Here is a 14,975-nt window from a genome sequence, read left to right as displayed (position 1 = left end):
AACAAACTAAACCAAAATGTGAATTTTAAAAGCTTATCACATCCACGTCGCTGTGGTTGTGGACTAACTGTTAAAAAAAAAAAAAAAAAAAGACTTCCACTAGTTGGCATACAAAAACAGCACCAGTAAAGAAAAGTTACAGGACTTTTATGTGCAGGCATTTTTTTTTTTTTCACAGAAATGCATGAAATGAGAGGCTGACACTAAGAGACTGAAGTCTGACATTTACTGGCTAACTGAAAAACACTGTATTTAGGCACTACTCTGCAAACACTGCTGACGCCACGTCGTCTACACTGGCCATTCATCTGCCGAAATAAGAAAAATAAAACAACAAAGTAAAGTGGAGTCAGAAAATGGAAGGCACATGACTAACAACTAAAGGGAAAACATTTCTCAAGTGCTTTAAGAGTGAACACTTACTTCAGACCTCTTGAGGTATGAACACACGATGTGATTTCACGATTAGTCACTGACCTAACAAAATTCTGGACACGCCAAACTTTTTTTTCTTTATTAAAATATTCCCTTCCCTTTTCATCTTTTCTCTTCTACAGTTTGAAATGAAATTTGAATAGAACCTGCATGCAGGTAATAAAGAACAAGGGCAGATCTGAACGATTAGCAGGCGAGGATGGAGGGAACTCACGGTTTTCCGGAGGCAGCTGACTGCAGGCTGGCAGGCAGCCCGGGGACCCTCATGTGTGGGTGTGGAGACTCATAGCCCACCTGGAACAGACAGAGAGACTAACATGAGAAAGAAAATACCTGAAAAACATACCTAGAGAGGAGAGAGGAGGAAAAGAGAAGTGTTAACTAATAAAAATGATTGAAGCAGAAACGGTAATAAAAAAAAAAAGATCAGCATAAAATGAGATCACATAAAAGCAGAGACACTGAGAGTCAAGGTCAGACATTCCAAATGGTAAAAGACAATTCAGCCTCTTTTTCATCTCCTCTCCTACTAAACTGTTCCTTTCTTTTCAATATATTCCTTTTTTTTGCCCTCAACGATGGATTTATATGCTGAGGTTTCTGGTGACACTAGAAAGAAATGATCTGCTGAGTATCTCGCTTACCACGGGGGACCGTCCGTAGCCTGCGGCACCTGCCACTGCGGCTCCGTTCATCTGTGGGGAGACCAGGTGGAGGCCGGCGCCATAGCCCGCTGCCCCAGGCAGGTCCCCGTTCACCCCTGGAGGGGGAAGGCCAAATGCCCCTGGAGGGTACGCTCCCTGTACCGCAAGGGGGTTCCTGAGACCTAGAGCTGATGGAAGGAGGAAACGACAAAAGAATTCATTTGCTCTGAATTATTTAAGTAAAGAAATTACTGACTGAGGCAAAGAACACAGCGTGTCACTCATTCTGAGAGATTTATATATTTCACTTTAGCATATGCTACGATAAGCTGCATGTTCTGTTAAGGTGCCTGGACTCTGCAGAGCCTTTCAGTGTGTGAGACAGCTGTGACTGACAGGTTGAACAAGCTGCAACAAAAGGGAAGACCACATCACTGATCGCAGCACAAGACCACTACTGACCCCTGCTGGCCACCACACCATCCTGCAGCAAGCCAGTATCAGTATGTGCTCTCATATGCCTGTATCTTATGTCTGAGCATGTAGATGCACCTACGCGCGCACGTACGTGTGTGTGTGTGTGTGTGTGTGTGTGTGTGTGTGTGTGTGTGAGAGAGAGAGAGGAAGCAGAAAACCAGAGCTAACAGGTTACGTGAGGAGGGGAAAAAGACAAGAGATGCACTGGAATAGATGGAGGCTCATCACGAAGCAGCTCACAGTCACAGTCCATCACCTCTCCTAATCTTTCCATTTAAAAACGAGGCGCGCTGAATATTTTTGCCCACAGCTGCTTATTAAGTGCAGATGGTGGTCAACGGTGGGGAGCTGGCCGACACCCATACCAACTACAGCAGCCCGATGTTGATGGAATCGCTGCATTTAATGAGAACAAGCTTAAAACCCATCATATTCATATTAATAGACCCCCTGTGTGCAGTGGCAGCTCAAGGTCTTAAGAGAAGGGTTGGAAATATTTTGGTTTTTGGTTTCCTCAGCAACATGGCAAAAAAAAAAAAAAAACAATTTTACAGTCTTTCCAGTAATGTCGGAAATGTTTAACACTTTCACTTGATGTCAAGTTTACTGCTGCCTTTTAAGAATAAAGTACAGATGATAAGATCTTTGGGGGAATAAAAGGAAGCTCCTACCAAGGGGGTCAACACCAGGCTTGCCCGGGACAGGTCTGAACTGCGGGGGTCCGCTGGGTCCAGGAGTGTTGGACTCCTGAGACATGGGGGTGCCCGGCTTCATACCTGGAGTACTGGACTTCTCCCTCTGGAATAGTAAAAAATAAAATGTGTTAGGAAAAAAAAGACAACACATGGCAAAGAACAGCACACAAACAGAAACTGAATGACTGAGGGCATATGTTGAAAATACTGCATAGTAACTGGGCGAGGAATGTTGACCCTGAACATGACAGCAGAACACAATGAGTGCTGACACCACGGAATCACTGATGTCCTACACTGACACACGTGCTCGCCATCGACAGCTGCATATGTGCCACAAAAATGATGAACATTTGTCTTTCTATGGTTACATGTGATGTCTACTCATACAGATATGTCCATCTACCTGTGGGGGCTCTTTGCCACGGGAGGGGGAGGCAGCACTGCTGGACGAGGCCAGGGAGGTGGGGCTGGCCTGTGGCGGACCCTCCTTACGAGAGGGAGGCATCTTGTCCAAACCGTTCTCCCTGGATGAGTACGACTGCACGCTGCGGGGGGATGACGGGTCCTGTATTCCCATAACACAAAAAGAAAAAACTTAATTACACAAGACTGAAATAAGTTCTTTCTCATTCTTTCTGCAGCATTTAGTCCTGAAGGCCGCAGATCACTTGGGAATCCATCAGTTTCCCTTTTTTCTCCACATTTTCTTAGCTTGCACAGCCACTGTGGATTTATCAGCTCATGCCAACTATTCAGCTCAGACTCTATTGATTTCAAACCAGCTGTAGTGAAATCATTTCCTGGCACTGGAGAAGTTTTTCCACAAAGACCCACCCAATGTAAAAGCTTGCCTCAGAGGGGTACAGGTTCACTCATTATTATCCTATTTACATGTATGTCAGAAACAAAAACCTTTAAAAAACTGGACTCAATGTGTGGTCAACATTTTTTTTTGTCTTACTTGCAAACTGTTCTTCACCCATTTATAAAACAGCCATACATAAAGAATTCTACATCAAGGTGCTTTAAACGTCTAGGCAGCATGACTGGCAGGTCAAGTGCATGCGCATGTTGTGGAGGAGGACGGGGAGTAATACTGTTATTATTCATATGGCCCAGCCGGGTGTGTGTACACGATGTATGCGGATGAAAGTGGTGAAGTGCGGCCAACAGAGACCAGCGACCACCTACTAACCTCATCCACCACCAAATTATCATCACTCTTATCTGCATCGCTGCCCTGCACGAGAAGAGAGGGGCGGAGTGAGATTAGACATACTGATGTACGTAGATGACATGTAGAAATACATCACACAAACACATATACAAACAGAACAGAGGGGTCTGTAGGTGTGTGTTGTAATTTAATGCATTTTTAGTTCATTCTCAAAAGCTTTAATCAGTTGGACTGCAAATAGAGGAAAAAGAAACAATCCTGACATTTTATTGCCTGCAATGTGTGAAAGTAAATACAATCAAATGTTATTAATTTTGGATGTTTAACACAGAGAGGTAAAATCCTGAGGCATTAATCGGGTTTTTAATATTTCAGGATAAACAAAGCAATCATGCTGAACTTGATAAGAAAATAACTACCCAAAACTCATTTATCTTGCACTAAAAACTCCTTACAGTTCTTAATACACCTGCTCTGCTGAAATATTAATAGCAGGGAGCATAGATTATTTCAATCACAGCCTAAAAAAAGAGTTCAGGTCTCCAAAGTCCACTCTACAGACACCAGGACTGGCAGAGCTGCAGGAAACATTCCCTCGGTTACTTAAATGTTTGACAGCGTTATGAAAGCATCCTCACATAGTCTGTCATGAACTCCTTCTCATCAGCTTTCCTCTTCTTGCCATTGCTGAGGTAGTCTGCTGGGCGACCCTTGTCCCCATTGGACAGACAACTCTGCAGAGAGGAGAGGGGTGGATCAAGTTGGGAAAAGAGAGCGCAAGAGTGACACAAAGAGAAAAGAGAAGGGTGCATGGGGAGGAGGAGGAAAGCGTGAGGGCAAAGAGGAAGGAAGAGGGTGATAATGAGGTGAGAGGGACTGCATAAATCATGTCAGGCTCATAAGCTGTGGAGATGAATGTGAAAGAATATCAGGCCGCATCGATCGGCCTGCTCACTGTGGGACTCGCTGGGGGAGTGAGGGGAAGAAAGAGAAAGATTCAGGTTTTCTTTAGGAGGAAGAAAAGGCTGGAGGCACTCGGCTCTGCCACCAAGTGTTCTTTGACAATTTTACAGCAGTGTTGACACACTGCTGGATAAAAAGTTAGGACACACTCTCAGCTGGAAAGTGTGTCCACACTTTGACTGGTAGTCTGTTTAAATGTAAAATGTATTATAATTTATAGCCGTCATATAGGTACCAGCATCCGTGAAATGCACTGGGGACCAGAAAAATATGTATATCTGTATTTTAAACACTGTGTTTTGACATTTAGTTTTTTTAACAAGCCAAAAAAAAAGCACATTATGTTCATGTACAACACTGAATTTTCTTACAATATAAACAAATTTCTAAACAAAGGGGTGGACAAGTGTGAGCGCACATGATACATATCTGAGATTGTACAGTCCTTTTGTACTCACAGGTCCAGCTTCACGGTCTGTTCAGTCCAGGAACCAGCACCCAAAACGTCCAGGTAGCAGGATACAAGGCCGCAAAGGACATGCACACACAAACACAAGATTATCAGCCAGCACTTTACATCACTCTGCAGCTGATGAGTCAGTGGAAAAATATCCCTGAGGAGTGTTATTATCAGCAACACTCCTGTGCCCTGCCAAAAACCCAAAGCAAAGCCAACCAACAGAATCCATCGAGCCAAGGTTTCAGTGTTTACTCTAATCCCACCTCAGTGAGACGTTTTCATGTCCAAGAATGCAATCTAGTGCTTTGTCTCAGCCCCAGACTCATCAAGAGTTTTTACACTTGTACTCTGAGAAATACAAACTGAAATAAAAATAAGAAAACAGACCCCTGTGGTGCTCAGCAGCTGCAGCAGCTGCTGCCGCCTCGAGGGGAGCTCTCTCATCCTTGGCAGCCAGCTGGGCCCCCAGAGCTCCGGACAGGGCCAGCAGGCCGGACCCTCCGCCGAGCGCCAGGCTGGGGTGGGTCGAGGTGAGCTCTCTCATCCTTGGCAGCCAGCTGGGCCCCCAGAGCTCCGGACAGGGCCAGCAGGCCGGACCCTCCGCCGAGCGCCAGGCTGGGGTGGGGCAGTCCTGATGGATGTGGTCCCACTGGCAAACCCTGGGCATGCTGGGAGAGGTGCTGAGCCTGAAGCTGCTGCTGTAGACAGAATGAACAGCAGAAGAAACAAAGAGCAAGGAGACAGTGAAAGAGAGGTGAATCTCTTGGGTGACTTAAAAGCACTGGAGGAAGTGGTTTAACAGGAAGTCATCAAGAGGAGGAAAGGAGGAAGGAAAGAAAGGGAACTAAGTGCTGCGATGTGCACTAGAGAAGAAATAAGTGGGACAAGGCAGTGGCTCTTTAGTAGGGGAAGCTCTGCAGAAACATTAAGAATTGGAAACTGAGGAGAAAAATAAACTACAGCTGAAACATTTGATTTCACTGAGAATAATATTTGCATTTACAAAAAATTTGAAGGTACTACAGACCATACGATTGAATCAAACCCAGCCAATACATCTGCGTATTTTAGAGTGGGCCAATGATGTTTGCCTCAATAAAAGAAAAAGGAGGAAAAATAAATAAATGGGAGTATAAGGTACACACGCTATGAGGCAGAGGGGGGAGCCCACGTACCCCTATCGAAGCATTTAGCTCCCCCATGGTCACCTGTTTGGCGCGCTCCATGGCCTGGACCACCTGTTGTTGGTGCTGTGGAACAAACCAAGAGGGCAATTGGAACTACATACTGGTTTGAAGTCACCGTTTTGTTGATGTAAACTGAATTTTTATTGCCTACAGGTAACATTTATATATTACAATAAAAAAAAAAAAAAGCATCCTTTAAATACTATTGTGCTTGGAGAATCGTGAACATGTGCAAACGTTTGGCAATAGAGGAAAATGAATGTGCTCTGAAGTTCTGTCCATCTGCAGCACTGTGTGTGCGTGGCTGCGATTCATTGACAAACATGTGTATGCATGTGCATGCCTTCTGTGTGGGCTGCTGTCAGACAGTGTGTGTGTGTGTGTGTGTGTGTGTGTGTGTGTCACACCTCCTGTGACAGGAATGGGATGAGCTGTGCACAGATCACATTCAACCGCTTGGCAATCTCCGTCTGAAAGAAAAAAAGAAAAAAAAAAAAAGAAACTGTCACTTTGATGAATAAACACAGATACACACACTTGCACGGCCAAGATGGAGCACAAACAAAGAAAACGCACACAAGCACACTAACAAAGGTTACACACACTGTGTCTGTGGCCTGCTTCTCCCAGGCCCAGTGTGGTAAATATTTCAGCTGCTTACATCTGGTCCATGCAAATGGAAACTCTGCCAGGGAGTTTGGCTAAAATATTCATGGACAGCATCTGCTGTGGCCATGGCCAGCCCACACACTGTGGTGTGCATGTTAGAAGGACAGAAGACTCAAGACACACTATTTTTTTTCCTCTGTGTGTGTACGTGCAGAATTTCTGATGCGCCATAGCATAGCATGTCTGTTTGTGTGTGTGTGTTTGCATTTTGCATGCTTGAGTGTGTATGTCTATGTTTCCTGCTGGGGGTCAGTGATTCTTGCTGTGGGTGTGTGTCTGTCTCGATCTGCTCTACTACACAGCCAGCTATTTCTCCCTCCCCCTCATCATTTCTTTCTTTCCATCTCACTCCATCCATCCCTTGTTCCATTTGTCCCTTCCCAGTATTAGCGCAGCAATCAGTGTTACAAATGTTGCCATGTGACGTCTAATGCACACACAAGCACGTTTAGCAGCAGGTTCAACAAGGGCGCTAGGGCCAGTAATGATATGCATGCGGAGATCATGACAACATCATTATGACCGCAGGCTGTTTGTCATGTTGACAGCTAGACCCTGCTCTGTGTGCACGCGCACGTGTACGTATATACACACACACACACACACACACACACACACACAAAACCCCACCTCATTCTCTCTCTTAAGTGATTTATTGATGTCGGATTGAACTTCCACCCCCTCCTTTTTCTCGTTCTTCCTCTCTCATGTGCTCTTTTTCTCTCATTCCTCTTGCTTGCCCACATCTCTCCCTCCCTCCCTTCATTTTTCTGCCAGGCAGCATGCTCCCTGCTCCTCCACTCCCCCCCTCCTCTGAATTCACCCCCATCCCAAGGGAGACACAATGATTTCTTGTTAGAGAACTCCAACTACTAAATGACATCTTCAGGAGAGAGAGAAAACGAGCAATCGAGAGAGAGAGAGAGAGGATAAAGAGGGGAGGACAAAATGGGATGGAGGAATGAAAAGATAGAGGAAGAGGAAGAGGAAAAGGGCAGATCAGGTTGAGGATATAACAGCCAATGAATGAAGGAAGTGGGAGGCAGTAAAGAAATAGAGAAAGGAGAAACAGAAGGAAGGCGGGGGAGGAAAAGAATCGAACGGGGAGGTGGAGTGGCAGCAGCAGCACGTCAAAAGCGAGACGATTGAGATGGTGAAATGAATGGAGAGAGAGTAAGAGTAGAAGGCAGGAAGGCAGTGACCTGATTTAAAGTGAAATTCAGCATGGGCTGTATGTCTGCAAGGAGAGAGGTGGAGGGAGGATGTACAAAGAAAAGGAGAGAGAAAAGGAAATCAATGGGAAGGAAGGGAGACAGGGATGGTGAAGAAATGGAGATTAAGAGAGGAGCATTTTTAAAAAAAAAAGTAAGACCAATGATTGCATGGAAAGGAGAAAAGAGGGAGAGAGGATGGAGAAGCAGGGTAGGATGGAGCAGAGAGGCAGTACCAGACATGGATTTATGACGGGTGAGAGAGGAAGCGGTTCTGGAGGCTCAGGTAAAGGCAAAGCAGTCATCTGCCTGAGGTGGAGAAACGAATTCTGTTTGAGGATACTATTAATGCCTCCATAGCACAGCACACTATAGACAGTAGGTGCACCAGAGAGAGCGCTGATAGGCAAAGGAAGTGAGGCATTGATGAGATTTCGAGAGAACAATCTAAAAATTTAGGCGTAAGACGCAGAAGGGCAATCAGAGGGGGGCGAGAGACAGAGATGCAGAGAAAGAAAGAGACACAGCTCACTCACCTGTTTGTGCATTTCAATGTTAAGGCCATAGGACATCTCATAATACTGAAACACAGAGAACGCTGGTTAGTAAATACACGATCATACATAAACCACAATGAGGAGAGTGACAAGCTTTCATGTGTGAGTAAGTAAAACTGATCATTTGAAACAGTTTTGGAATTAAAAACAAAGAGCTCACTGGAAATGCATTTTAAATCCCAACTCAATGTAAACTACAAAAAAAAAGACAACATTTGCAAAAAAAATTGTTTTTTTTACATTAAAGTTGAATCATTACACCTGATGAATCTTCACAAAAAATAGCATGTTAAATTTATGGCACGCTATTTAATTCCTTCAGTAAAACTAAACAAGTTTTAGCCCAGGTCTGGTGATTATACTTCCCCATTTAAATCCCCATTAAAAGCCCTATACTCTCTAACCAAACAGCTGTGTTTCAATCTGCAGCTATAAATAGTTCCAAACAAATGCACCGTTTACTCCTGATTGTTTTCTAAAAATTACAGCACAACAGCAGTTTTAGGAAATGACTGAAACTGTATTGTTGTGAATTATGTTTAAAAGATTAATGTCCTCTGTAGGACAGTGCCACAGACTGAGCAGGGAAGTCAGAAAGTATTAAAAAGATTCATTTGTTGTTTGTTTTGCTCTTTTACATTTCTTAAAAACACAGACTTTCTTTGAGACAAGAGCCAACAATGGCTCAAAACATCTAACTTCTGCTGTTACATAAAATTACTCTTCCTGTGCTTCCAGCTTCAGATGTCGTCACCCCAAGCATGTGCACTGTGAAGTGCCCATATGTCCCTAAAAGCACATCACCGCTAATTTCTCTGCAGAAAGTCAGCAGCTCTAAAATGACCCTTAGGGGAGTTTTGGAAGCCAGAAGCAAATTGTCACTGGGCAGGAGAAGGTGACAGACTATTACAATAATCATGTCTAGTGTGGGCTTTTTGACCCGGTGTTTTATCCAGAAGTATAAGATGCTGTGAGGGCTGCAGGAGGAAATGAATGCTGCAGAGAGAGAGAGACAGGTGAGGAGCTCTCTCTTAGACTCTGTCTCTCTACCTTCAGGAAAAAAAAGGAACATTTTAAAGTCAGATGCCTCAAAAAGTGACAGGCTGACATTTGCTTTTCAGCGTGACTGGTTGTGGAGAGAGGAGATTGGCAGTTGGGCAGCCAGAACAGCCTGGCAGGATGGGAGAGGAGATGGCAGGGGTCCTCTCTCTCCAGACATCTTAATGCTGCGTTAGCACACGTGTGTGTGTGCGCACAGGTGTGTGTGTGTGCGTGTGTGTGTGTGTGTGTGTGTGTGGCAGTCTACAACTGTGTAGGTGTGTATCTGTGCACTTTTGCGGGCATGGTTTGCTGTGTGTGCGCGCTCTCATCTTTTCTGTGTGTGTTTCTGTGTGCCTCCATAAAAGACGCCTCTCCTGGCAGCTGGCAACTCTGCTTGGCAGTTGGTGTGCCAAGTTTCGCCTGTTGCTTAGCAACATCCAAACTCCCCCAAATCGTCAGCCAGGAAAGGAGACCTGGCCTGTGCTTGATGCCAGATAACCCCTCCTCCCCTCATTGAAACTTCAATCCCCGCAGCAGTCCCTGCTTTGTGCCAAGATTGCCACACAGCTCTTTCCTGGCGCAGCCATTTCTGGGCAGCATACACTCAGTCAGCGGTACTCGTGTCTGCTTCTGATTACAGGTAAATCCAGGGTGGAGGTTTGTAGATTTAAAAACAAAGACAGACAAAAGAGTTCTGGACTTTTCTTTACCCCCCAAAAAAGATCTGCTGATCATGTATTCATTACAATCATAGAGCTCCACATATTCACACCGAGTGCTGCAGAGAAGACGTTATGCTTCAGGGCTTTCTGTAGAGAAGAGAGTCTGTGCTTCATTCATCTGCAGTGGTGAAATTTAGGAAGCACTGTGACATATTCAACTCTGCAACTTCCTCTGCCCTCACCGATCAGATGCAAAAGCATAAAACTTAACCAGACTATCAGCAACAAGTGTCCACTTCAAGCGGCAGTATCAGAACACAACCCATGTGATCAGACAAACAGGGATGACTGAATAGCTGCGAGACAGTGAAACAACAAAAAGTCTCCCTAAGTTATTGGTTAGAGTATAGGAGTCTGCATCATCCATTTAAACATTTGATCAATAACGTCATAAAATAACTTTAAACAAACCATCATAAATTCTCAAAGTCCAAGCCGACATCTCCAAATTGCTTCTGTCAAACCAACAGTATAAATTATTCACGTTACATCATAAAAACAGAAAATATTCACACTTGATTTCTACTTAAAAGAAAAGTTGAATGAGTCAACACAGTAGATACTATACAATAAAAATAGCAAACTGACCAAAATTGCATGAACCACCAGCACATCAGATTATAAACCTTTTACTCTGAGCTTGAATTAAAACCTGAAAGAGGAACAATACAAGTGCCAGTGTGTTACCTGGGTTTGTGAATGTGTTACTTTGGCTATAATCAAGGTTTACTAATAGTTTTTTTTTTCCATTTAACATAAAAAGTCAAAGATCTCAAATATTAATTTTTCTCTCAACACAAGCAGCCACACAGGAACAGCTCACAAATCTAAAAAAAACACTTGCAAACACAAGCTCGAGACTGCATGCCCATGTAAATGCTGTTTATTCTGCAGTCGTATAATACAAGTGTGTGTGTGTGTGTGTGTGTGTGTGTGTGTGTGGTGGGGGTCTTGTGTGTGGTTTTTGGTGGGTGTTGTTTGGCAGCTGTTAGCAGATGAAAGGGATTCAGCGGACTTGGCACTGCATTTGTTGGGAGTGTATGCAGAGAGAGAGAGAGCCTCTGTGTGTGTGTGTGTGTGTGTGTGTGTGTGTGTGTGTGTGTGTGTGTGTGTGTTTGTCTCACCATAACATAGTGTCTCTGGATCTCTGTCTTCTCTGTGGCCAGTTTCTCACACTCCAGTTTTAAACTGCAACAGAGAGAGGTGACACAAATAAAGTGAGTTCTGATTTTGTATCATATTCCAAATAAAAATACACAATGCAATTAGCAACACAAAAAAAATGACTCACATCCCTCTTAACAGCTCCCAAAACTCTCCCTCTTTCTCACACACTCAGGGGGGAGGAGGGAGCAGGGTGACTGGGGTGCTGACAGCCCATTATCACCTCAGAGCAGAGCAGAAATAGACCAAGTCACGCTTGGAGCCTGAAATCCAGCCAAGACTGCAGGCAGGCACATCCAAGGTGTCTCTCTCTCTCTCTCTCTCTCTCTCTCTCTATTCTTCTCTGGACAATTTTCAGTCTGTCCATGTGCCCTCCACTCCTCCTCATTTTGCTGCTTCCCCAATTACCAGCCAGTCCGCCTACCTGTTCCCCTTAACTTTCACCTTCGACAGCACATTTTGCCAAGTTTCACTGAAGTCAAAGTATGTGCCAATTCTGTCTCACTACATAGTGAATCTGCCTTTTTTTCAGCTTTAACAATCACTTTCCTTCTTATGTTCAAGACGTGACCCGTGTGTTGCTCAGTCTGTGAACCAGTCAGGCTGCTACAGCGACAGCGACGCCTGTTGTTGAAGCCTTTCTACACAGGCACACTGCCTTTTCGGGGCAGGACTGGTACGCCTTGATTCCATCTCGTTTTCTCAAGTCTGCACGCCTCTCTGCCTCGAACTGTTCACGGCTTCTCTCTAAGTTACAGGTCAAAGCATTCCTGATGTCATGAACTGCACTGACTGCAGTTATTACACGACATTCACGAACATAGCAAGAACCACGCTAGCCAATTTTGAGTTAAGTGGAAAAAATGCTTGAAGAGCCAACAAAGCTACATCCGCACTTGCGTTTCCCACCGTAGTTTTTTTTTAGTTTGTAGACTACCGGCACAAAATTTACATTACAGCTGACAACACGTTGTGTCCTGCCTCTGGTATAGAGTCTCAGCCTGCTGTTTGAGTTCACAGGCCGGAACGCAATCATAGAGCTCAGGCTAAGGCCGGTATAAACAGCACAAGGGCAGGTTAGTGGCGACCCTATGGAACAGCAGTAGCGTGGGCTCTCAGTGTAAAAACAACTATACACACCTCTGAGGTGACAGCAGCAGCCAAACACCTGTCCCATGTGTCCAGTATTTCTGTCTGTCCTCTCTCTCCTTGCACCCAAACATGTCCCTGGTGTCCTCTAAAACCATTTAGTGCCAATGGCTGGATCTGCCAACACACATATTTCCATTTCTAAATGTGTCAGCTTGAAGCACACAAACACCTCCCTTGTTACCTCTGCAACTCGCACATCATCTCTCACCCCATTTCTTCTCTCCCTCTCACACAAAAACAGAAATATACACTCTGCTCTACCTCCAACCCTCCCTTCTCTCCCCAGAGAGGTACTATGTTTTGGGCCCTCGGCAGTTTACGCCGAGTTGTTTGCAGGCAGCAGATAGATTGATAGAAGGGGGCTGTGGTGTGGTGAGGTGAGACGAAGTTTAGTGTGTTTGTGTGCGTGTGTGTGTGTGTGTGTGTGTGTGGGGGTGTCATTTGGCAGAGGAAAATTAGAATATGATTAATACTGCAACATTACCCCCAGCCGCAACAGGTAATAATGGTCCCATCCGCTCCCCTTCTCCAGCGCCGCATGCACACACACATAATTGACTCATTTATCATTGCCAGCCAGTTGAGGAGAGAGAGGGACAAGGGGAGAGAGGGAGTGAAGCAGGACAAAGAGTGGGAGAGGAAGGTGGTAGAGGAGGGAGGAGGAAATGAGGATTAACTCACTACCCCCACCCCCACCCCACCCTATAGATTTTATTACAGTGGAATTGCCTCTCGGCAAAAGTTGCTCACAGCTGGGTTGAGAACTAATGCGACTGTGTGTGTGTGTTTTTGTGCACGGCTGTTGTGCATTCATCACAATGTAAACTTGAGATGAGCTTGGAGAAGCAGAGCAATGACTACACACACACACACACACACACACACACACACACACACGTTGTAAGGACACTGATTGACATAATGCATTCCCTAGCCCAGGGCTTCTTAATGCCAAGTCAACCCACACCCAGAGCACACCTCACATTAGGAATGTAATAATAAAACGTAATGAAGTGTACGTTTCCTATTTTGAAAAAAGTTTTATACTTGTCAAATTGTTCATTATGTAGAATATGGTCTACTTGGCGATCCCGGCCCGAGAATAAGGCTAAACGTCATTGTTTCCCTGTTTGACATCATTGTCACGGCAACAAATGACAGCTGGCGAGCGTATGACGTCTAACATCAACAAGTGACAGAGCTCAAGGGTCGGTTAACAGGTGCCTGAGTTAGCCCGCGTTCTGTCCTCCGTGCACGATAAAGCAAGGCTCTTCTGTCAGTGCACATTACGCCGACAATGCGGTGAGGATGTCACTATCCAAATGTGCAAAGAAAAGAAGAAGCGCTAACCAAGAAAACCAGGTTTTCAAAGTAGAATGGCCAAACAAATATGTGTTCATTATGCCCCAATCCAGCACACAGAGGTGAGCACAGCAAAACTTAGTTAAAATCTTCCCATGAATCAACAAACTAGTTGACTGTGACATCTATGAAACAGCAAGAGAGAACTACTACTGACTGACTGACTACTCAGGCAGTCAAACAGTGGCATTTTTCCCCCACTAGACTTGAATGTATTTAGTCTCCGACTGCCTTTACACTAACCCTAACCATCTCAACTCAATGTCTAACCACAATCCCTCCCCTAACCTAAACCTAATTCTAATTCTAAACTGAGCCAGGTCTTACCCCTCCAGCAGTGCTTTAAGGTTGTTAAGGTCATGAATACATGCTATTACTATCAGCTCCCGTTTCTGAATCACAGCATGTTGGGACATTTCTGTAGTTTAAGTTGCATGAAAATGAGCATTCACAGCAGAACTGAGTGGTCGTTCTCGAGTGCATGTTCATAAATATCACTACAGGATTGTCAGGAAAAAAAACCCTCTATACTGAATGCATCAGTCCTGTGTATTTGTCATAGTCCTCCAGAAATTGTACAACAGCATTACAAATGTATAAACACGCGTGCACACACACACACAGTGTAGCTATGGACACTTATTGCGCTTACAGGAAAGACCCCGAAGTTGCACTCAGAAAGCAATAACACTTCCCTCACAAAATGGACTTCAACAAGGAATGAAATTATTGTGGGTATGTGTGTGTGTGTGTGTGTGTGTGTGTGTGTGTGTTGCCATTATGTGACTGTAGAAGAATAAAAACAGTTGAAGGGGGAAGAAAATGAGAGAGAGAGAGAGAGGGAGGGAGGAGAGCGCTGAACAGGAAGTGGGCCTTTCATGTCGAAATGATTGCCTGTAATAATTAGTTTTTGGCTCAGCACCATTTACTGAGAGAGAGGGAGGGAGAGAAGGTTTGGAGGATGGAGGGGAAGACGGCAACACAGGGAGAAAACAAGATTGAGTGAGCGAGCAAGAGAGTAAGAAGCCGCAAGAAAAAAAAGAAGCTACGAGAGAG

General features: G+C 44.7%; 1 protein-coding gene across 1 annotated transcript in view; it reads right to left on the bottom strand.

Annotated features, from left to right (window-relative positions):
- Window positions 1-14,975, bottom strand: part of tle2a (TLE family member 2, transcriptional corepressor a) — a 51,157-nt gene that overhangs the window by 3,493 nt on the left and 32,689 nt on the right. The window contains 13 exon segments of the mRNA XM_020607046.1: window positions 650-729; window positions 1,080-1,267; window positions 2,228-2,354; window positions 2,658-2,819; window positions 3,450-3,494; window positions 4,070-4,165; window positions 4,853-4,869; window positions 5,242-5,377; window positions 5,379-5,552; window positions 6,000-6,104; window positions 6,449-6,511; window positions 8,458-8,502; window positions 11,366-11,429. Of these exon segments, the coding sequence (XP_020462702.1) occupies window positions 650-729; window positions 1,080-1,267; window positions 2,228-2,354; window positions 2,658-2,819; window positions 3,450-3,494; window positions 4,070-4,165; window positions 4,853-4,869; window positions 5,242-5,377; window positions 5,379-5,552; window positions 6,000-6,104; window positions 6,449-6,511; window positions 8,458-8,502; window positions 11,366-11,429 (1,302 nt within the window).

This window comes from Monopterus albus, unplaced genomic scaffold (assembly GCF_001952655.1).
Source record: "Monopterus albus unplaced genomic scaffold, M_albus_1.0 scaffold83.1, whole genome shotgun sequence".
Classification (NCBI taxonomy): Eukaryota; Metazoa; Chordata; class Actinopteri; order Synbranchiformes; family Synbranchidae; genus Monopterus; species Monopterus albus.
This window is presented reverse-complemented; position numbering and strand designations above follow the sequence as displayed.